At 36.0% G+C, this 23104-nt stretch overlaps 3 protein-coding genes across 4 annotated transcripts; all 3 read right to left on the minus strand.

Moving 5' to 3' along the window:
• Window positions 1–4965: 4965 nt before the first annotated feature.
• LOC108811001 (uncharacterized) lies at window positions 4966–7118 on the minus strand. The gene has a single exon (XM_018583068.2). The coding sequence runs from the start codon at window positions 6769–6771 to the stop codon at window positions 4966–4968; it is 1806 nt and encodes a 601-aa protein (XP_018438570.1). The 5' UTR covers window positions 6772–7118.
• A 5740-nt stretch (window positions 7119–12858) lies between these two features.
• Window positions 12859–15498, minus strand: LOC108813865 (plasmodesmata-located protein 3). Of its 2 annotated transcripts, none has more exons than XM_018586540.2 (4): window positions 14769–15498; window positions 14062–14427; window positions 13602–13700; window positions 12859–13197 (listed from the first exon to the last, which is right to left on the minus strand). In XM_018586540.2, the coding sequence occupies exons 1-4, from the start codon at window positions 15196–15198 to the stop codon at window positions 13190–13192; spliced, it is 903 nt and encodes a 300-aa protein (XP_018442042.1). In that variant the 5' UTR covers window positions 15199–15498; the 3' UTR covers window positions 12859–13189. The 2 variants fall into 2 exon arrangements, with proteins under 2 accessions (XP_018442042.1, XP_018442041.1); XM_018586539.2 differs by having other exon boundaries at window positions 13602–13709; window positions 14769–15495.
• An 839-nt stretch (window positions 15499–16337) lies between these two features.
• On the minus strand, window positions 16338–21195 carry LOC108805976 (pre-mRNA-processing factor 19 homolog 2). The gene is made up of 18 exons (XM_018577982.2): window positions 21011–21195; window positions 20826–20911; window positions 20437–20508; window positions 20294–20356; window positions 19854–19940; window positions 19600–19741; window positions 19388–19509; window positions 18961–19077; window positions 18577–18672; window positions 18443–18502; window positions 18077–18151; window positions 17881–17985; window positions 17625–17741; window positions 17456–17533; window positions 17281–17365; window positions 17141–17192; window positions 16977–17047; window positions 16338–16892 (listed from the first exon to the last, which is right to left on the minus strand). Exons 1-18 carry the CDS (start codon window positions 21024–21026, stop codon window positions 16756–16758), a joined length of 1581 nt encoding a protein of 526 aa, XP_018433484.1. The 5' UTR covers window positions 21027–21195; the 3' UTR covers window positions 16338–16755.
• Between the last annotated feature and the right edge of the window lie 1909 nt (window positions 21196–23104).

A 23104-nucleotide genomic window follows, 5' to 3' on the forward strand; every position in this document is an offset into this window, starting at 1 on the left:
CGGAAATAATATATAACTCGAAGACATGTAAGATGAACTTATCGTAAAGTAAATTACAGGAAGTGTCTTTCCAGCTGCCAATCGGACTACAACACGTAACAAAGCTTCTTCGAACAAATTGACGACACCTTCTTGTTACGTGTTTCGTTAGTGTTTCACACTAAATCAGATGCTTATGTTCTTTCTCGAAGATCACATCTTCTGTTTCATTCATCCTTTACCAGAATATAGTATATAACAAGATTATAAGAATATAGTTCTCTCTATCGCATCTGTTCATCTCCCGGATCATTTCTACCCACAACGCAAATCCCACCATTTATAAACTCACCATATTGTCTATTATTGACCATTTATGCCCCATATATCTGTTACTGACCATGGCTTATACCTAGGGGTGTCAAAATGGGTCATGACCCATTGGTTGACCCAATCCAAGTTGACCCATTAACCCAAATGAACTGTTTATTTTTGATTCAATGGGTTAATGGGTTAACAGGCTAATAGGTTAACAGGTTAATGGGTTAACAAGTTAATGGGTTAACAAGTTAATGGGTTAACAAGTTAAATAGGTCTATTGGGTTGGATCAAATCTGATCCATTTAAAAAAATTTAATTAAAAAAATCAAAAAAAATCAAAAAACAAATTCTCACAAAAAAAACAGAAAAACACAATTTTCCGCCACGACCAGAAATGCAATTTTCCACCAAAATCCGAAAAAAAACAATTTCCCGATAAAACCGGAAAATTGAAATTTTCCGCCAAAACCGAGAAATATAATTTTCTGTCAAAACCGGAAAAACGCAATTTCCCGCCAAAATCGGAAAAATGCAATTTCCCGCCAAAACCGTAAAACACAACTTCCCGCCAAAATCGGAAAAACAATTTCCCGCCAAAACCGAGAAAACCAATTTTCCGCCAAAACCGAGAAAAACACAATTTCCCGTCAAAAACGGAAAAACGCAATTTCCCACCAAAACCGGAAAACGCAATTTTCCGCAAAAACCGAAAAATTGCAATTTTCCGCAAAAACCGAGAAATATAATTTCCTGTCAAAACCGAAAAAACGCAATTTCCCGCCAAAATCGGAAAAATACAATTTCCTGCCAAAACCATAAAACGCAATTTCCCGCCAAAATCGGAAAACAATTTCCCGCCAAAACCGGGAAAAACAATTTTCCGCCAAAACCGAGAAACACACAATTTTCCGCCAAAACCGGAAAAACGCAATTTCCCGCCAAAACAGAAAAATTGCAATTTTCCGCAAAAACCGAGAAATATAATTTCCTGTCAAAATCGGAAAAACGCAATTTCCCGCCAAAACCGGAAAAACGCAATTTCCCGCCAAAACCGGAAAAATGCAATTTCCCGCCAAAACCGTAAAACGCAATTTTCTGCCAAAATCGGAAAAATAATTTCCCGCCAAAACCGGGGAAAACAATTTTCCGCCAAAACCGAGAAAAACACAATTTCCCGCCAAAACCAGAAAAACGCAATTTCCCGTCAAAACCGGAAAACGTAATTTTCTTTCGAAAGCGGAAAAACACAATTTTCCAAAAAAGCAGAAAATATTTTTTTTTTAATTCGATCAAATTGGTATTAACTTAAAAATGATTCATTATAAAGATGTTGGGTTGATGGGTCAACCATTAATCCATCTGACCCATTCAATTTAATGGGTCATAGGTCAACCCAACCCATTTAATAAATGGATTGGGTTGACCCATGACCCTTTAACAGTCAACCCATTTGGATTATGGGTTGGGTTGACCCATTTGACCCATTTTGACACCCCTACTTATACCTATTACAACATTTCTTCTAGTATTTAGGTTTCTCCGGCCAGTCACTTATCCCCTTCTAGTTTTAATTAAAGAACTAGATCATGATCCGCGCGTCTGCGCGAGTTTATCTTTTGATTCACATATTTTATATACATGTTGTATATTATTTAAGATTTATAATATAAAAAATTAGAATGATCCGGAACAAAAAAAATCGATCCGAACAAAAAAAATCAAATACCTACTTAGATCCAAATGTTGAGAATTCGAAAAACTCATACCTGAAATGAACAGATTTATATCCGACTCATTGAGCTAACTTTCAAACATAATATTTTTTGTTATATTTTTAATTCATTTTTTTGGGTTAGTAAGATTTACTATTTATTCGGAAGGTTTTTGGCTAACTTATTGGTATATATATTCATAGGTTTCTTTTTTTCTGAACAGGAAAAAAAAGATTTGGGTCTTGATTAAATTTATTTTATATAACAAATTACTGCTACAAATAATTTTTATAAAAACTAATTTGTAACAGTAATATCATTTTTTTTATAAATTAGTATATCATGGTTTATAGGTTCAAAGTATAGAGTTAGTCATTTTCATAGTATTGCTAATATTGATAGATGCAAGTTAATGAATACATATAATATATTGTATTATTAGTAATATGTCGTATAGTATTATATGTTAGTAGATGTATTATTAATAATCTATCTTATAGTATAATATGCTAGTGTGGATGTATCTAGTTTATAGTAAAATATATGCAATATAAAAAAACATGCGTAGTGGATATAATAATAAGGTAAGAAGTAAAAAACTATGGTAATGGTTGATATTAGTTATTTATAAAAAGGCATGTCTAATAATAAGTAGATTAATATATCATTAATTACATAAGGTCCAACTTTAAAATCTAGCTAGAAAAAGTTGTAATGTTTCTGTTTTAATAAGATAGAAGATATACACTAATTTTTGTATCTTATGAGAAACCCCATTAACCATATTCAAGTTTCATCCGAAGATATGTCTTATCTACATCCGTCTAGCAAAGAACCAAACTTGGTAAGTTCAAAGAAAAAAAAGAACCAAACTTGGTTCACCTCTAATTATTAAATTATCTATTCTATTCTCACCGGCAATTGAGGGAAAAAACAAGAGAAATTGTCAAAAATATCATTTTTATAATACCACTTTTCATGTTTACACTAATCACTTTTACCATTACTTTTAATGAAGGTTTTAAATTTGAAGGTTTAGGATTTAGGGTTTAGATTTGATATTTTAGGGTCTAGGGTATATAGTTTAGGGTTTAGAGTTGAGGATTTAGGGTTTAGAGTTGAGGATTTAGGGTTTATAGTTGAGGCTTTAGGGTTTAGGGTTCAAGATATTGAATTTAGGGTATAGAATTTAGGGTTTAGGGTTTAGAATTGAGAATTTAGGGTTTATGATTTAGAATTGGGGGTTTAGTATTTAGAGTTTGGGATTAGATTTTTGAAAAACATATAAAAACAAGTATATAAGAGTGTTTAACCTTTTAATAAATAACTAGATTTTAACCCGCGCTTATAAAGCGCGGTATTATTTTTAACAAAATTAGAGTTTATTTTAATTAGATAGTGTATACTTATATATATATAACTTTTGAGATATTTTATATAGCTTACTAATTTAAACCTGTTCTGAATGCAAATGATATTTTAATTTATTTTCTTTTTAATATTTAACATTGTATTCAAATATCCATGTGGAAAGTAAAAAAATCACATATTTTATAGTTTCATTTTGGTATAGATGATGATAGTATATAATTTATATTAATATGTCTTTATAATTATATTTAAATTTGCATATATTATATAGTTTAATATTTTATTTAATATTTTTGTAGTTTAAATGAATGCATTTCATATTTTCAAAAAGTAAGTAGGCAATAACATTAGTTTAATATGTCTTTTATCAACAAAAATATTTTTTTCAAATCAATGGAACAAAAAATCTACAGAAGATATAGTTATAGTTATAGTTAATTTTAGAATTTTCTCTTCTTAACAAATATTTCACTTTCAGTTATTATTTATTTTTTTCAAATATAATATGTATTTAAATTAAAAAGAAAAAAACTCTCAAAAGTGAAAGCTATTATTTTAGATTGTTTTGGAAATATATTATGTTCGTATATTGTTTGAAATAACTATTTTTATGCTTTAATATAGTTGATTGATTGAATGTTAAATGATTATTTACTGTTTATTTGTTTAGGCGAATTTTACATGGTCTTTTTTTTGGGAAGTTGTTACATATTTGTAGGTAACTATTTCAATTACTGTTAAACACATTAAAAATCAAGATTCTAAGAAGATCTCAAAAAAATAATAAGGTAATAAGATAATTAAATAATAGTGTCATATCTTGTAATTTTATTTGTAAAGTATTTTTAAATATAATTAATTTGTTTTAAATGCAGTGGCATAAGTTGGTAAATATTAAGGTAAATTAAGGGTTATTTCTTATTTGTACTTCAGTTTTAATAGATTAGAAGGTATTCTTGAAAATGTGTCTTTAGTGGTGATAAAGATGAATAATAATATCTTCAAAGTGGTATTTTTGAAAATTCCCAAAAAACAACTTACCCACTGTTGATGGATCCAAAAACTACTCTTTCCCAACACAACACTTTATTAATTATATACTAAATAAATTTAGCGAAAACATTTCTAAGTTAATAATTTATGAAAAATGTATGTTTCGAGTAGTAATATTTACTATTTAGGAACGATGGAATGTAAAAATAATTCTATTAAAGGCATCTATCCAATAACACTTCCTAAAATGCATCAGTAGGAAAGAAATAGGACTATAGGATAGTAATATTTCAGAAATACTCTTTTAACATGTATTTATGCTTAAACTGGTTCACATTTTGAAAAAATATTACATTTCAATTAGAAAAATATTCTAAGAAAATTCATATTTTTATTTTAATGTTTGGTATTTGTATATGCTTTTGATATTCTTTTTAGAACGAATTAGAAAAATGACCATGAAATTGAGCTTAATCAATTATTTCACAATTTTTTTTTTCATTCACAAACTCCCTAAAATAAAAGAATATTGGTTAATCTATTTTATTTTGACATATTAATCGGTCTAAAACTGAAAATGTAAAAGTAGTTACAAATAACTCAAATCATTAGCGGAGGCCAAACGAGGCAGACGCTTGGACCCACCTTTCTTTCTCGACCCGTCATGATCCGACCCACCTCCACAAACAAAAGTGCATCCAACACCGCAGAGATTACTAAAACACGAGAAAATATAGTTTCCTCCCTCGCTGTGCCGGCGGTTATGCTTCTTCTTCTTCGCCGTCGGAGTTTTCCGTCTCGAGCTCTTCCTTCCTCCGCATGCGTTCGCCGATACTGGAACAATCTCCATCCCTACATCGCTGCTTTGATGACTCGATCCAAGATCGTAAAGCGGAGGAAGCTCCGTCCGCCACCGCTCGAGTTTCGAGCGGACACATTCAATGTTGCTATCGTCGTCGAAGCTCCACTCGCTGAGGATCGAACTCTCAGCGTCGTTGCTTTGCGATCTCTCTTTCACCTTCTTATTTGCTACTTCTGAAGACGACGGACCTAACTCGGATTCGATTAAAATCAATCCTCCAACTAAATTAGATCTCATCGGTGTTGATCTGTAGTTAGATTGTATCGGAGTCGATCCGACGATATTAGATCGCATAGGACTAGATGTAACCACGTTAGATCTGATCGGAGTAGAACCGACGATGTTAGATCGTAACGGAGTCGGCACTAGGAAGTTAGATCTCCTTGGAGTTGATCGAACGCATGTGGATTGCATAGGACTAGATGAAACCATGTTAGATCTGACCGGAGTAGACGCGACGATGTTTGATCTCAACGGCGTTCCGTGCTTTGACAAGTACGAGGAAGCGCGATTGCTGCTACGGTCATAATCCCTCGGTTTCTCGATCATCGGCGTTGTTGACCTTCTAGGAGTTTTGCGTGAATTATCATACAATTGATAAGGTGATGATGAGGACTCGTCGTATCTCTCACATCTCGGCGGTATCACATTGTAGTTCTCGCTTAATTGGTCCACGAAATCTAGCTCGAACGAATCATATCTCTGCCTAGGAATATTAGGAGTTTCATAAGGAGACTTGTTATCGTCTAAGTCCGACGTCGTCGTATGGTGTCCCGACGTCGTAGTCGTAGTTTCCGAATTGCTGCTCACAGGCTTCGTATTAGCCACACGGCTCCGCTCAGCTCTGTTCAGAAGATCAGAAACAACCATCGAGCTAGTATCACTTCTCGTACGACGGAGCAACAACAGTGGTTTAGAGACTATGGATTGGTACTGTTTCGATGACGATAATGGAGATTGTGGATTCTTGGAGCTCTCTTTGAAGCTGTTAAGATGAAAATGCGGATCCTCTTCACCAAGCAAGTCTCTGGGACCAACGGCAGACCTGTCTATGTGCGAGTAAAGCGGCAAACTTCGCATAGATCCGTCAAGGACGCCCACACCGATGTTCAATATCCCCTGAGGACGACCAGATGGCCGACGAACTTGAAGCGCCACGAATCTCATCCTAAGAGGTGGAGTATGGCGGTACTCGTCGTTGCTTCGGTATCCAGGTCGACGGTTTGGTGGGATTAGGTTGCTGATGAGGACACGGATTGTGCCTACGTGAACGTCACGGAACCAATGCAAGGTGTAGATTTCAACCACTACTGCTGAAGTATCTGCGTAGAGGAAATCCTCGCTGACTCGGAAAACGAACTTGTCATTCCAAGTTGGGTTAGCGCCGCCGGAGTAGTCGATGCGGGTGGTGAGTTTACGCTCGGAGTGAATCCAAGCCACCGCGTACGTCTTCATTTTACGGGAGACGGGAGCTAGTTCCTGTGCGGACATTATGTTGAGTTCTAGTAATTGGAACGAGTGAAACATCGACATTGTTTGTGTACAACGATCAATATGTGTTGTCTAAGTCATTAGATGAAATCTTGGTCGGAGTTTTAGTAAAATTGTAAGGGATATGGAATTGGAATCCCAAGTTCTTGGTTAGACCCCGAAGGTGTGAAGGGTTCTCCATTGGATAGATCATTAGATTGTTATTGTTTGGTGGCTAATCTCCGAATGGTGTGGATAAAGTATTGGCCATTGCTTCTTATCTTTCTTTTTTTGCTCAATCATTTTCTTAAAAGCATAGAGGGGGGGAAGAGTCACTCCTAGAATCCATTTTTGGTTTTGCTGTGAGAGGAAGATTAGATTAGGGATCGTACGTTATATTATTTAGTAGTGATTTGTAGAAGTTTGCTATATTAGGAGGAGACATGATTGTGATAGAATTGTCAATTCTCGGAGATATTATTAGAACTCTTTGTACGATTGACACCAGAGGCTAATGTATTGATGCAATTAGATTTAAATTGTCAATTAAATATCCGCTTTGGTACCAAAATATAAAAGAACTAATTTACCAAAATTTTATGGTAAAAGATTAGTATAAATTTACATGTAAATGTGTATGACCTTTAAATCCGAGGGCCCTACTGTCTTCATACACAGGTGCATGATTGATTGATTGTTGTTGCTTATCAATCTTGAGGAGCTGTTTTTATGGGTATATACGGCAAGTCTTCGGCCTGTGCTACTAATGGGCTTTTCTGATTTGTAGCCCAAATTAAACAGTCCTGGATTAAATCCAACTTCATTGTAGGTTTGGTTAAAGCCGCGAGTTTAAGCGTCACTCTCTATCTTAACTCGTGATCGGGGTGAGAAGCTTTGTTCTGCTTTTTCTTCCTTTGTAGCTTTTTGTGAACTTCATCTTAAATTCGATAACATTAATTCTCTTATTGAAAGTAACAACTGGACCACCTACCATATTCCAGTCTCATAGTATGCAATTAAATGCCAAAACATTTGCTTACAATTTTAGCAAAAAAAAAAAAAACATTTGCTTACAAGTCAGCAAGTCATTAAAACTTGTGCGGAGAGTATAGATGTTTGATCCCAACAGGTAAATTGAGATTCAATTTTTCGCTATTCCCCAAAAACATTAAAACAATTATAGGCCTCGCACAGTCACACGTACTTCATGAAATCGCATGAGCGACGTAGTAGTATAAAAAATTACAACGAGTATACCGTCATACCGCATGATATTTACAATTATAAACAAACGCACGTTCAGAAAATACTCAAATACATAATCCGTGAAGTCAACGTTCGCATTTCAAGATATTTAAGCAAATAAGGTTTTAAGAACGCGGTGGAATACAACTCATTACAAAACAAATAAAAAACTCCCCTCGTTATATTATTAAAGTTTCTTATCGAGCGAGATTTTGATAAAAGTACAAAAACAAGTTGGCAGAAAAAACAAGATGACAGGAACTTAAAAGCAACGTAACGCTCTTAAAAGTTGCAAAAAAAAAAAAAACGTAACGCTCTACAGACAAAATATTATAAAAACATACAAAAAAGATATCTAGCGTAATTTATACACAAAGAAGTAATATAAAATTTGCATCTATACAATGTAAAAAGTACTAACACTACTGATTCCAAGAAGAAAACAATAAATTAAATTGGGTTCTAGTGTAAGAATTGTCTCACATTACAAGGCTTGGATGGACAAACAATCGAGGAGGATGATAGAACCGTGTCGTATGCGGCCCCTTCGAGATTTGTTCGATCTCTCCTTCTGGAGAAGGACTGACTCTCCGGGAAGCCCTTACGAAGTGCAGAGAACCGGGCTACTCTTCAGTTTGCCGTGAATAGGATTCAAGCCAGCTTATCGAAGCCATTAATTCTGAAAGCTCTTTCTCAGAATTATATGGCATCATTGCTCATATTCTTGCTTTAGCTTCCTCTTTTCATGTAATTACTTTTCACTGGATCTCGCGTGAGATAATTAGTGATGCTGATACTTTAGCCTTTTTTTTTTTTTTGCTAAATTGTAAATATCATAGAAATGAAGCAGAAGTTACAAAGTTAATCTACAAACTTATTCCATCCTGGCAAAAAAAAGAAGTAAAAAACAGGATGGAATACAAAACAACCAACAGGAACAGATTAACTCATCCACATTGTCAAAAGATGATGAAAACCTTTCCTTTTTCTCCTAGCTGATATAATAACCCTCATCTCTTTATCAATTCCACAAAATACAGTTCTCGCCGGAAGAGATGTGTGGTTATGAACCAAGTTATTCCTCTGTTTCCAGAGATAAAAACAAGTGTCTGGACTGCCAACTTCTTTAGAAGCGTTAGCCTTTTCGAGCTTGACGATCTGATCCAAGATAGGAGTTCAGCCCAGGTAGTGAACATCGTAGAAGGTGACACGCACCTGAGCAAAACCTCTTTCCATACATCAATGGTGAACTCACAAGACAGAAGCAAGTGGTCTATAGTCTCCTCATGCTTGGAACAGAGAGGACACAGTGGCGACAGAGGGAGCCCCCACGCCGCTAGTCTCGACCTTGTGGGAAGCCTGTCATAGTTGGCTATCCACATTGTGAATTGGTGCTTCGGAATGCCTCCCTTGAACCAGACCACATCCACCCAATCTTTAATCTCCTCCCTAGGTCTCAGCAGCTCCCACGTAGTAGAGGACCTGAAAATAGTAAAGGAGGAGTCAGCAGCAACCCATTCATGTTGATCAAGCACATCAGTAGATAAAGGAAGTTCTATAGTAGTGAGATAAGAGTGTAAGTCTACTTCCTTTTGGGATCTTGGGTGAGGTAGAGACCAGACAGTGTTAGAAACAGCGTCGGCCACCACTGCGTTGTCTTGAATTCTCAAAGCTCGAGGGCCTGAAGCACCAATATATTTAATAAGCTGGCTCAATGGAGTCCATACATCGTACCAGAAACTTGCCTCCTGACCATTTCCCAGTTTTGTTTTGCAAAATTGTAGAGCTAGAGGTCTGAGCTCAAGTAGCTTTCTCCAGGCCCAAGAATCAGACGCCGAAGCTTCGATTGACCAGAAGGATTTATCAGAGAGATGAATGCTCCAGTGCCAGTCAACCCATAGAGATGGAGACTTGGACAGCAGCAACCATATAAACTTTAAGCACATCACTTGATTCCAAACAGAGTAATTCCGGAGACCGAGCCCACCCTCAGCCTTAGGTAGGTAAACCGTGCTCCACGCTACCTTGGCTATAGCTTTCTTGTCGATATCACCAGCCCATAAATCTGATGCACAGCGATTCAATATGCTTGATGCAACCTTTCGGAAGAATAAACGCAGAGACCCAGAAAGAAACTGTCCCAAAAATAACTGTTCTCAGAAGCTCCAGCCTCCCTGCGAATGACAGGAGCTTGAAGGACCAGGATTGAAAGGTAGTGGTGATCTTCGTCATCAGAGGGGCGTATTCAGAGATTTTAAGCTTGCGACTCATGAGAGGTAAACCGAGATATCTAATAGGGAGCTTACCAGAGATGAAACCGTAGTTAGCAATAACCATGGATTCATGTTGGTCAACCCCCGCTGTGAAGATCTCTGTTTTAGAGCTATTAATTTGCAGGTCCGACCAAGAGGCGAAATCGTCAAGGCACTCTGCAATCCCGTGCAAGCTGTTACTAGAGCCATCAAAGAAAATCATGACATCATCTGCGAACATTAGATGCGAGATCTTAAGCTCCTCAGTCCTCGGGTGGTAACCAATACTTCCGGAGTCATAGCGAGAAAGTAAAAGCCGTGACAGACACTCCATCGCCAAGACAAATAGGTAGGGCGATAACGGATCCCCTTGCCTAAGACCCTTAGTACTTTTGAAGAAACCACCCAAAACCCCATTGACTGAAACCGAGAAGGAAGCCGTAGATAAACATTGAGAGATCAGGCTTATAAACTTCTCAGGTATAGCGAGTGCAGGAAGGGCAGAGAGAATAAAATCCCAGCGCACACAATCAAACGCCTTTCGTAAGTCCACTTTGAGCATCCCTCTGGGGGAGATTCCTTGGGTGTTGTATCCATTAACCAAGTCAGTCGCCAAGAGGACATTCTCCGCTAGTAGACGACCCGGTAAGAATGCAGATTGAGCTTTGGAAACTATCAGAGGGAGGATCTCTTTGAGCCTAGTAGCCAAGAGCTTGGATATGACCTTGTAGACTGTATTAAGGCAAGAGATAGGACGAAAATCTGTAGTGAGGGATGCATTAGACTTCTTTGGTATCAGTACCAGATTGGCGGAGTTCCACTGCTTCAGTAGCTGACCTGATTTAAAGAATTCCAGAATCGCTTCGGTTACCTCATGACCAATAATAGGCCATGCCGTCGTAAAGAATTCCGCCGAGTAGCCATCCGGACCCCCTGTTTTGTTCTTCGGTAGAGAGAAGAACGCATTCTTAATTTCCTCAGCAGAAAAATCCTTGTTGAAATTTGCAGTCTGGGCAGTGGAGCAACTGAAGTCAAATAATAAATCCAGATCGCTCTAAATGAACATCTGTGGGTGAACCAGACTTCCTAAGAGGTCAGAGAAGTAGTCAAAACAGAGCTTTTGGATACCAGCCTGTGAATCAACCCGCTCACCACCACCTGAGATCAGAAAATGGATGTGGTTCATTGCCTGTCTCGATGTTGCATATCTATAGAACAGTCTAGTGCTTCCATCACCACACGAGACCCAGTTTATACGAGATCGCTGGTAAAAGAATGAAGCTTCGGCTGTAGATAATTCTTCCCAATCCTGAAGAGCCTGAAGTTCCAGAGAAGCATTAGTAGTAGAGGGAGTAGAGAGCATTGCAGTTTGTGCGAGAAGAAGCTTGCATGAGCCTGAGCCGTCTTCTTTTCAATCCCCGAGTAATTTGTCTTACTTAATTCACGGATGACATTCTTTAGAAGCTTGAGTTTCCTTGTAACTCTGTACATCGCTGAACCAGTTATGTTGCAAGAGAACCAGTGTACACAGATGGTGGGAAGAAATTCCTGATTTTGCAAAAGAAAATTATAGAATCTGAATGGCTTCCTTACTCTCAGCCTATCGGGTTCCAAGGTGATTGTAATAACATCATGATCGGAGAAGTCCGGGTTGCCCACGAACGCCACTGATGAGGGGAACGTCGAATACCACTCGTCATTCACCAAGCTTCTATCAAGTTTCTTGGCTAGAGGAGAACTCTTGCATTTATTCTACCAGGTAAATGTTGTTCCTCTGAAATTTAAATCGTCTAAGTTAGCACTCAACAAACATTGATTAAAATCCTTTATCCTCTTATCCATGTTGAGCGTAGGAACCAACGAGTGTTCAGCAAGGTCTCTGATCTAGTTAAAGTCGTCTAGAATAAGCCACAGTTTATAATCCATTCCAAACCGGTAATTTTCGCTTCCTGGAGAGAGAAAGTTACTTTAGCTAAGCATGTGTTTTAGGAAACCTTTGTAGCTATCATCTAACTCTTAAAAATTCAATGAAAAAATTGTGTGTTTTTAAAAAAGTGAGTTATAGACTTATAGTGCAGACGTTGCCTTATTGCTATTGGTAAGAAAAACATTACAGTATTATCTGGTCAATTTTCTTAAAGGGTGATTGGTCCGGTCCAGTCGTTAACAAAATACTTACCTATGGTTGATAACCCTATCTTATAATCTAAACAGTAAACACTATCCTACTATTATTGATAAATGATAACGACAGTTGAATAAAAACAGATACTTTTTGCATTTCAAATTCAAAACATCACGTAACAATCTAACATTAAACAATTGATATTCAAAATCACTAATTTAAAATTATAAGCAGAGCAAATACATTAAACTAAGAGTTAATAACATAAAGCGAACAAAATCTAACATAAACATTTCTTATATTTGTTTCGAGGATGATTATTAAATTTTTATAACATTTTAATCTTTTATTAAAAGTATTAGTCAAAAAACTTAATTATATGTAAAATAAGTTTAGATATTTAAATTTATAAAATAATATTTATTTCTAACAGAAAAAACTACTGTGGTACGACAAGCAATATGAAATAAAGGGAATATAAAGTTATTTCGTTAAATGTGTAACCATTTTAAATTTAAAATGTATATCTGGTTTAATGGTTTCTAATAGACATTACCGAACTTAAAATATAGGAAATTTAGACAAACGTCTTTAGCAGCTACGGATGATCAGATTCATTTACAGTTTTCTTTTTTTTTTCCACAGAATTTGAAAACATGTTTGAAGACTCGAGTCCCCTCTAACATAATGTAATGGTCCCATTTCCTCATCCATCACCGCAAAAAAAAAAAATCAAATAGAATATCAATCCGAAGGAATCCAGAATCGGAAATTAATTGCATGCACCTCGGAATCCACATTAGCTTTTACCTCTATTCCGGGGTTGGTCTCTTTTTGTTGGCTTCATCCCTCCTTATTTTCAATAATCTGCCAAGATAAACAAATAGGTACACAATCAAATAAACTATTTTGCCTTTATTTGTCAACTTGCATACCTGTATATACAAATGCTTTCACTTTCAAATCAATTTATTCTACATTAGAAAAAGGGAGAAAAATGTTTTGTGTGAAGATCTGGGATATCGGATAGAATCTTACAACCAAATCTTCGAAACCACTTTTGCTCAAATTAGAAGGAGAAATATATAGTTATGAAAAAACCAAATCTTTATTTTGGCAAAAGAATAACATCATTAATAAAAGGGTAATCCATTATGAATGCGTCTGGGTTACGTTACGTATGCATGTGGGTTTATACGTGCATGGGTGTAGAACGCCTGTTAATTTATACGTGTTTGTATAAATGTGTATTTAAAGAAGAGAAAACGTACCATCATATTTCTTCCTCATCAAGTTTTTGACGAAAAGCAAACAAATGATAAGAAATCCAAGACCAGCTGTTCCTCCTACTATTATTGCCACCGTTTTGCCTGTTGTTCCTGTCCCATTTCTCTTTATTTTATTCTTTATTTCAATAAACCATTATATATATATAAATGAAAATTTTATTAGGAAAATTAAATCCCCAATAGTTCACACTCAATTTTAAATGTTAACTAAATAGAATGTTGAAAAAACGAAAAAGCAAAAGTAATATTTGAAAAAAAAAGTATATCAATTGGATTGGAGCCTGAAAATGAAAGAACAAGTCTCACACTGAAGTCTTTTGAATTAAAGTTGAACATTAAGTATTATTTTAAGTCAAATAAAAAGTTTAATTAAATTTAAATCGTACTATACTTTAAACCAAAAAAAATATAAACACTTTTTCAAGATTAATCTAATTTGTACCTGAAGAAGAAGAACCCGAAGAAGAGCCAGAGCTTGACGGAGAAGAAGAAGCTCCTCTGGGAACACCATTAGGGTAATACTTATAACCGATGAAACACTTGTGAAGATAAATCTGACCAGAACTCGAGCTTCCACATTCCACTTGAGCCTTCTCTAACGCGTTCTTGATGCAGCCGCTACAATCTGAATCTCCTACATCGCCTTCGCATTGTCCTAAAACGTAAACAGATTCGTACGTCGTCGCGTAGAAGCCGTGCCCTGAAACGACTCCGTTTTGCATTACACCAAAGGCAGTGTCTCTCCTTTCTTCGAACCCTGTTCCGGCCACGTTGTTCTTCCCACATGTCTTGAATAACATCTCCATTCCTGAGAAAGATATTAAACCGGAGTGAAAATTAAGTTATTCACTCTCGGTTCGGTTTATATTTAACCGTAAATGGATAACCTAACATTGAAACACCCATTTCTCATAATAACTCAACCAGCTAATCCAAACCCGGTTTGGTATAATTAAAAACGAAGAAACAATCTTAAACCCCCGAAATCTTTACTGTTGAACCGGAGAAAACCTGATGCTTAGTCCGTTTTTTCAAATACGGATTAGTTATAGACAAATTTCGGTTTAGCATAACCAAAATTCAAACATTAAGACTAAACCGTGTAAGTGAACCAAGCACTGAGATTAAACCGGATATTGTGGGTTTTACCTGAAATTTGAGCAAAGCCAGCAATTTCATAGAGAAGATAACAGCCGGAGAGCTGAACTCTAGAAGCAATGGTTTTGCCGCAGAGCTTCCCGGAGAGAACAGGGAGACGGCTAACACAGTTGTAACAGTCGTTGTTGCTCAAGTCACCTCTACACTGGAAAAGACCAGTAATGGTGGTTTGGCTCGTCGTACCAGTAGTGGTTTTGTAGAACTTGGTTTTAGTTGACTGAGTGACCAATGAGCCAAACATTGCCGAGAGAGCCTGCGAGTAAAGACCAGACGGATCTGAGAACTGCTGTCTCGCGCATCCTTTGTAGATTAAGTTTGTGTAGTCTGGTGATGCAGACTCCACTTGCTTGAGATCTGAGAACAGAGCCAGGGAGAGTATGATGATGATGCAAAGAGAGGAGAGCTTGAGTGATAAACCCATGCTTGGTTTTCTTCTTTGTTTGTAAGTGAGTGTAGTGGTGGAAAAGAGATTTTGAGGTGTTTTCTATGTTTTTCTGAGGAAAATATTTTTGGAAATGGATGTGAAAGATTGAATCCTTTTTTTTTTTGGTGGGATTTTGTAAAATTCTGTGGATGGTAATGGCTCCTCAGTAAAAGCTCTTTATTTTCCTTTTTCTTCTATTGGGTTTCTGGTTTTAATGGTGAAAGAGAGAGAGAGAGGATTTTGTAGGCTTTGGATGACCAATCTTATCTCTCTCAATAGATGTGGAAGAGAGAGAGTAGTATAAAGAAAGAGAAGTTCTATTTATTTTTCTTATTTTATGTATAGTAAAACAATCAATCAAACACTCTTCAGCCACCAGTCTTTAAGTACAGTACAATGTGTCTGGTGAAATGCAGGCTTTCAGTAATTCCGAATATCATTTATTGATTTACGCTGTTGATTTATTCCATAATTCCCTTTTTACCAACCTATTTTTTGTTTTGTTTGGGGTCAAATTTTACCAACCTAATTAAAAAGGAGATTCATGCTTAGTAATTTAAAGTAACTAATCTTTCAGCTCACTTTACTTTATGAAATAAGCATCCACGAATCCACCTTTATATGGTACTAAAATAGCTAGTAAGTTTCTAACGTCTATATTTTGTACTTGTTACTAATCCTACTCCAAAAAAAAGTTTCTAGCATTTATGTATCATTTGAAGGTAACTTGTATTTTGTAGTTGTACATTATGGTTTATTCAAATTGTAGATAGTCCCATATGTACATAAATGTTTCAATTATGGAGAGACATTCTTTAGAATTTTTTTAAGAAACACGTGGTTATCTATCACTTAACAAGAATTTGCAATCCTGGTCATAACAAAGGAAGGGCATGATTTGCAGGTCTCAATACCAAAACTTTAAACAATCTTTTTCATTGAGATTAACCAATATTGGAATTGCAAAAGGAATCTGATATTCGTTGGAAAATGTAAACACTGTGATTTTGATCCCAGTCCAGTACAGTCAACTGTATCTTTTACCTCTTTTTCTTTGGACAACAATTTTCAGTCAATATATATTTTCAGTCCAGTCTTATACTCTTATTAATAAAGCATAATGATGAAACATAAAGGAGACAAGCAGACATCATTTTTCATGTATGGGCAAGTATCAGCAAATAAGTAACTCACCTAGTCACGTTAGTATGGAACATAGCCACTACCTAGTACAAATTCCGGTTCAACCCAATCGGTTTAGGTTCTACATTTTTAAAAAGTTAGCTTCGAATTCGATCGTTGCCAACAGAAATAGAAAGCTTTTGGTTTGAAGGTACATGGAAAGAGAGAGACAAGAACATATTAGACAGAGAAACAGAGTAAGAAAATTCAAGTGTGTGCGAACTGTGGTCGTTTGGATCCCATATGAAGCACCACCGAAGAAACAAAACACCATGACAACTTCCCATAGCTTTCAAAACAGTAAGATACAAGAGAAGTTGAGGTTCAAATGAACATCTGCAATTTGCTGCCTGAGTTTTCTAAACGGATTCTTCACGAGTCTTGTGCAGAGTCATCATCCGCGTTGGCGTTTTCGTCACCAGGAAGACCAAATATCCGTAGGTTACGGTCCATTGAGCCAACTGCAACGTATTGTGCATCTGGACCAAACTTCACACATGTAGCTTTACCTGCATGTACAAGGGTGATATGCAATTTTAGGAACATAATCGCCAATGTGACCAATGCAAAAGAGTTAGTGAAAGGGATCTTACCAGTGCCGGAAAGATCTGGGAGTGTCTTGATAAGGTTCCATTCAGCTTTCACACTCGCCGTCTGGTACAGTCTGCACCCGTTACAAAACATATTGTTAAAGTTTAGAAACCCAAGTGAGCTTGGCGGCCTCCTTGACCAATTAAATTCTAAAACGTGTAATCACCTGATATCTGATGCAGCAATACCAAGATAAGAACCGCTAGGATCAAATTCCACTGCACAAAAAGTATTTTTATTCAGTTATCTTATACATTGAGTTCTCTCTATCAACAAAACGACCAGAGCTAGGAAGTATTTGTGTACCAGAGTTTGCGTCTGCAGATGAGAATGACCTGAAGTTCCTTAACTTGCGCAGGTCCCACAGTTTAACACCATCCTCGGCAGCAGTCTGTACAGTTGCGGAACCAAAAAAATAAGTATTCATGTACGCAATTGATAGTTGCATTTGCACTTCTCGGAGTTTGTTCAAAGTACTCACCGCGAGGAAATAACCATTCTCGGAGAAAGATATAGAGGTAACTTCACCGGTGTGTCCATCAAACCTCGCTACATTTGCCTATTATCCAACACAACAATTTGAATCAAATTAAGTCTTGTGGACATAATATTTTTAAGAGGTAATATAATCCAGAAGGCAGAGTTTTTACCTGACTTTTAACATCCCAAATCTTGACAACAGATTGAGAAGTACCGGTTCCCAGAATGAGACCATCAGGATGAAAAGCAGCAGCCGTGTAATCCACCTTCTCAGATTCATCTGCTACCTGAATAAACACGAGAAATATGAAAATGGCCTATACTAGGAGTACACTCATCATACATTGACCTTATGTAATCATCATATACTCAAAGCTATACAGGAAGACACGTTTAGTTGCTTCTTTGATGATATAGATTAGGTACCTTTGCAAGGCATAAGCCAGAGGAAAGATCGTAGAAGCACCATGTACTGTCAAGAGACGCCGACACAAAGTATTTATTTGTGGCATGCACAGTTACAGCTCGCACCTGGAAAAAGCATAACCGCTAGTAAGTCAATGAAAAAGTGTATGAATAAAATAATAAAACAGACCGTAAAAGTGAAGAACTTCATGCTTACCTCTTCAGAATGATCATTCAACGTATGCCCACAAGCATACTGCCCATCCCCAGAATCCCGCCACACACGGACTGTCTGCAGGTAAGTATTATTTAGTAATATAACGACAATTACAAAACAGAGTATCAAACAAAATGGAAAAGATTTCTGGTGTGAGTGAGCGAAACGTTTTTACGCAGCAAACCAAAAAAATTCAAAGATTGCATCTACAGATTTAGATTTCATGGCTACAAATGCGTCAGCCATCCACTACTTTTCAGAATAGATGCAAAAACAACGCTGGTTTACAACCTACAGCAATAGTGACTACAACTACGTAATATTTGAAACTATGGATTTCAAATCTGTAAATATAGCTTGAGTTACCTTGTCAGCTGAAGCAGTCAAAAGAAGATCACTGTCACCTACAAATTTTACACTTGTAACCTACAAAAGAGTCGACAGATATCAAGCACAGAGCTAACAAGAAGAGCAAAAAATAATTTGGCAAAATTAAAGACCTTTTTCGAGTGACCAGTCAGTGTCGACAAGATTTGCCCTGAAGGGCGATCAAAGATAACAGCAGTTGCATCAACTCCTCCAGTAGCAATGACATCCTGATTACCATTTAAGAAAATGAATAATACTAAGAGGTAAGCTTTTTCACACCAAAATCAGTGTAGTACATGTAAACCAAATACGGATCGCAGGTCATAATACAAGAAACTATCAGACACGAGCTATTGGTATACCTAATATGAGGACATATAAAAAACATTGCCGAACCTAGGACTCAGAGGCTGTAATGTATTCCAAATGTATGAATACAAGTCTGCTTGTCCGTTTTCACATGCTATGCAGTGACTCCGCAAACAAAGAAAAATAAGAATAAAGTGATTAGAAACCTTAGAATGTAAGATGTCCATAGAACAAATGCCAGGTTTGTTGGTCTTGTGAAGTGGGTGGCTTGATAGCTGAGTGAACCTCCCCAAAGCATCTATTGAAGCCAATTTTTCAGGAATCTGTAGAAAATGATAAAACTATCAAGACAGCAGGAACCAATGCAAGAAAGCAAAACACAGACCATTTGTGAATCGGCTGGAACAAGCGAAAAAACATGCAAAGAGAGTCAGGAAGTAGCAAAATTTCGTCTTTACGTTTCAAACGCATACTAGAATATAAATACATATATTGAGTAACATGAATCATAACTTCCACTTCTACATTGACTGTAACAAGCATAAAAACGATACTTAAAACTGCAAGTCTCAGGTTTTGTCATCTAACTTACAAATGTATGATTAAAAATTGATGGTAGTTAATATTTAGTACCTGTCGCTTTTTGCGCTTCTGGGAGAGAGCAGCATTGCAATCTGTCAATTCCGTGATGATGTCAGCAGAAATGCCAGGACACAACTTCTTCGCATCAGGACCTGTCTCCTCATCACGCGCAGCTGATTTACAGCAAAAGAGTACAGTAACATGTTACAAAGATAGAAAACTAATTAGACAGCATATTATAGGTAAAAAGTGTATAATCATACCTCGTTTACCATTACTCAGAGGAGCATTAGCTGTCACAGCCTCTGTGGAAGCAGGTATATGTCGCTCAACCTCTGCAAGCAATTGGCGTGCTTCATCTCTTTCTTTTTTAAGTCTAGCAATCACGCGACAAGCAGAATCATGCTGCAAACAAAAGGCAATTTTTTTTCCACAAACACACTTAATAAAAGATGAAATGGTTGAGGAAATTAAAACAAGGGTTATTAAATTAACAAACAAAAAAAAACGAAATTACCTGGTACAATGCATGACTCAGCTCTTGCCTTGCAGTATGCAGTTGTTGCTCCAGTGCAAAATTTGAGAGCATCAAACCATCCCATTCCTACCAGTGCAAAACAGATAAACTTCTCACGCAATGACCTTATATAATTCAACCTAACTAATTAATAATTTCTATTGATTTAGCAGTCAGAAAACGAGCAGATGATCAATATAATAATTGTTCAGTTAACCAAATCTTGTATAATTCCAATAAACCTTATAACCAACCCTGAACTATTCCAAGTCTATCAACCAAACTCTACATAACAAAAAAAAAAGAAGAACATGTGGAACTTTTATAGTGAATTCCCATAAAGAAAAACAGGCACAAAGCCAAGAGAATACTTTTTTTTTTTGACATCGACCAAGAGAATACTTAGTAGGAGAAAAGTTGGAAAACATCTAAAAGCTTACATTCTGGAACGTTCCAAGCAATCCAGGGATACTAGCTGTATGCAATAGTTTCGGTTTTATGACCTGCAGAACAGTAACGGCTTAGCTGAATATCTTAAAAAGTTCTCCAGATCAAATACTAAAAAAATAAGAAAGCATACTACCTTCCCAGATTTGATGGGAACAATGTCATCAATGGTAAGAGACTCCCCAGTAACCGGGCACTTCCCATAATCCTACATATGCAGAAAAAGAAACATATATAAAAAAACCATTAGAAGGTGATAATCTAAAAGGACTACAACTGTGAGATAGAATGTTGATAACAACCAAGATCTTATCCATAAAACTGAAGCTACAGACTCAACGACTGAAATCTACGGATTCATCCAAGGGCGGATCAAAATTTTGATTAGTTTTTGGATAATAAGTACTGTAGATCCGCCACTAGATTCATCAAGCAAACTCGAATCATCATCCTAGACCTGAATTATTGCTAAGAGAGAGCTATAGATTCATGAATCAATCTCAAGGAAACAGCTCGAAGCTTTACCGATATATGACTCTCGATTAATCGCCTCTCGAAGAGCAAACCTGACTTGGTCGAAACCACAGGCACCTCGGGGACTTCTCCAGAAACTGCACGGAGTAAAAAAGCAGTGACGTCACCAAATCAGCCAAAAGAAAAACCCTAAATCGGCAAATTGAGAAGAAAGAGAGAAAGAAGTGGAAGTTTACTTGCACAGTTCATCATAGAGAGAGAGAGAGAAGGGATGAACACGACGACGAGCGAGGAGTTAGGATGAAATGGAACTCCCTCTGAGGTGGCAGAGTTAGGGTTTTATCTTCTCCGGTCCGGCGCTACAAATCAAATCACGGAAGCCGGGAAATTGGTGGAGAGAGAGAGAGAGAGAGACTAGCACTCAAGTGGTGATTAAGGGTTCGATTTTGTGAAACGATGGGCCTTTTGACGGTTAATATGTTATATATGGGCTTTCTGACGTACTTGGGCTTTTAAGTTCCCAAAATTTACAATATGATTCATAAGGAGGATATATCACATATTGATTTTTGATCAAAAAAATTATCACATATTGATTTTTGATCAAAAAAATTATCACATATTGATTGTTGATCAAAAAAAATTATCACATATTTTTGTTTTAAAGGATGTTGTCACATTTTCTGTATGAGTAGAAAACTAAAGATAATAATCTTGGGTTTAGAAATATGACTCGTTTTGAAAATGTCTTTTATATCTCTGGCTATTTATAATGTAATTTGCATGTCTTGGAGTATAGGGGAAGATCTCTTAGCTTCAATCTGATATCTGGGTAGATATTTCGGTTTGATTATATGTTTGATTTAGGTTTGGTTCGATTTGGTTTATTTGACTTTAAATTTTTTTTAATGAAAATCAACCTAAATTAATTTAATTAAAATAATTGATAAATTTTGAACCAAATGATTTATATATATACTTTGGATCGGTTTCCGTTAGTTCGGTTAGTTTCTTCCCCATCTCTAAATCCTATGATGAGAAATCTATTAAGAACTCACTTTTTAATTACATGCGATGCTAAAATGAAAAAAAAAAATGTAAGCTATATGATACGTTGACAAATCTTTCAAATTATTTTAAAGAGTGAATCAACCAGTCCGCTGAAATATACCCCACAAACTAACATTGCATATTTATATATTTGGAATCTATAGGGCGAAATAATCAGTGTGTGAATCTTTTCATCATTTATATGATATTTGCAGTTTAGCAAAAAAAATAATCAGTGTGTGTGTGTGTGATAGTTCATTGATAAGTATATGTAGTTATAGTCTATTAGACAGCGATATCGATATGCATAATAATGTATAGGCTATTATATCTTTGACGGATGTGTTAGTATATTGGTATGCAACTATGCATTCGCGTTTGCAAATTCGAGGGTGTGACTTCCACGAATTGCATAAAGAGTAACACAATAACTAGATTTTGACCCGCGCTTAGAAAGCGCGGGTTTGTTTTCGATGTATTTTAATAATTATGATATTTGGGGTTTCAATCGAATAATTTTGACAATTATGTGAAAGATATATATCTGATATGCACATGCACTGTTGATTTATATGAAATTTGATCACGTGTTTTGTTTTTGAATTTTGTTCAAAATTTATTTGAAAGATTAATTTGTATTATTAGTATAGAAATTCGAAAATGAGTAAATATAGTGTTATTAGGAAATATTTGTGGTACATTTATTTGTATGTATATCAACTATCAAACTACCCAAATATAAAACAAAGTAGTAAATTTTTTTATATTTAATATTATCGATATCTTAAATATAAACTAAAATATCAGCTTGAGACATATGTTTCATTATTTAAAGTTAGAGTTTTAAAATAAGTGTTTATTAACATTTATTTATGTATAAAATAGTCTTTAAGTATTTGGATTTTTTCCTATTTTAAATTTAACGTGGGTCTGAATTTAATTTTGTTTAAAATTATGTTCTTAGTATAATAGGCTATAATTCTCAAACAAAATAATTTTGTTATGTTTTTTTTTTGAACTGAAATAATTTTGTTATGTTTCGGCCTAAGCCCAGTTAACAAATTCTCTCTGCGACTTCCTCTTGTTTATATCAAAAGTTAAAAAATAAAAAAATTCTCTCCGATGTCTAGACAGCAGGCCCTCTCCTTTCCGACGATTCATGGTTAACATCGTCACCGAGTGGTTCGTGTCAGATCTGCTCTGTTAAATAATTCCTCCCATATTTCTTCTTCATGCAGCTTGAAGAAAGTTCAACTTTTCCATTTTTTATTTTGTAAATA

Source organism: Raphanus sativus, chromosome 6 (genome assembly GCF_000801105.2).
Source record: "Raphanus sativus cultivar WK10039 chromosome 6, ASM80110v3, whole genome shotgun sequence".
Lineage (NCBI taxonomy): Eukaryota > Viridiplantae > Streptophyta > Magnoliopsida > Brassicales > Brassicaceae > Raphanus > Raphanus sativus.

What these genes read in the sequence shown, in the direction of transcription:
- LOC108805976 (XM_018577982.2), bottom strand. An exon ending in TGAATGATCATTCTGAAGAG is followed by an intron (nt 17,986 to 18,076) that starts GTAAGCATGAAG and finishes TGCTTTTTCCAG; the next exon opens with GTGCGAGCTGTAACTGTGCA. An exon ending in AGAATGGTTATTTCCTCGCG is followed by an intron (nt 17,366 to 17,455) that starts GTGAGTACTTTG and finishes GCAACTGTACAG; the next exon opens with ACTGCTGCCGAGGATGGTGT.
- LOC108811001 (XM_018583068.2), bottom strand. Translation starts at nt 6,771, where the DNA reads ATGTCGATGTTTCACTCGTTCCAATTACTAGAACTCAACATAATGTCC.
- LOC108813865 (XM_018586539.2), bottom strand. Translation starts at nt 15,198, where the DNA reads ATGGGTTTATCACTCAAGCTCTCCTCTCTTTGCATCATCATCATACTC. An exon ending in TGGCTTTGCTCAAATTTCAG is followed by an intron (nt 14,428 to 14,768) that starts GTAAAACCCACA and finishes TATCTTTCTCAG; the next exon opens with GAATGGAGATGTTATTCAAG. An exon ending in TTCGGGTTCTTCTTCTTCAG is followed by an intron (nt 13,710 to 14,061) that starts GTACAAATTAGA and finishes GAAATGGGACAG; the next exon opens with GAACAACAGGCAAAACGGTG.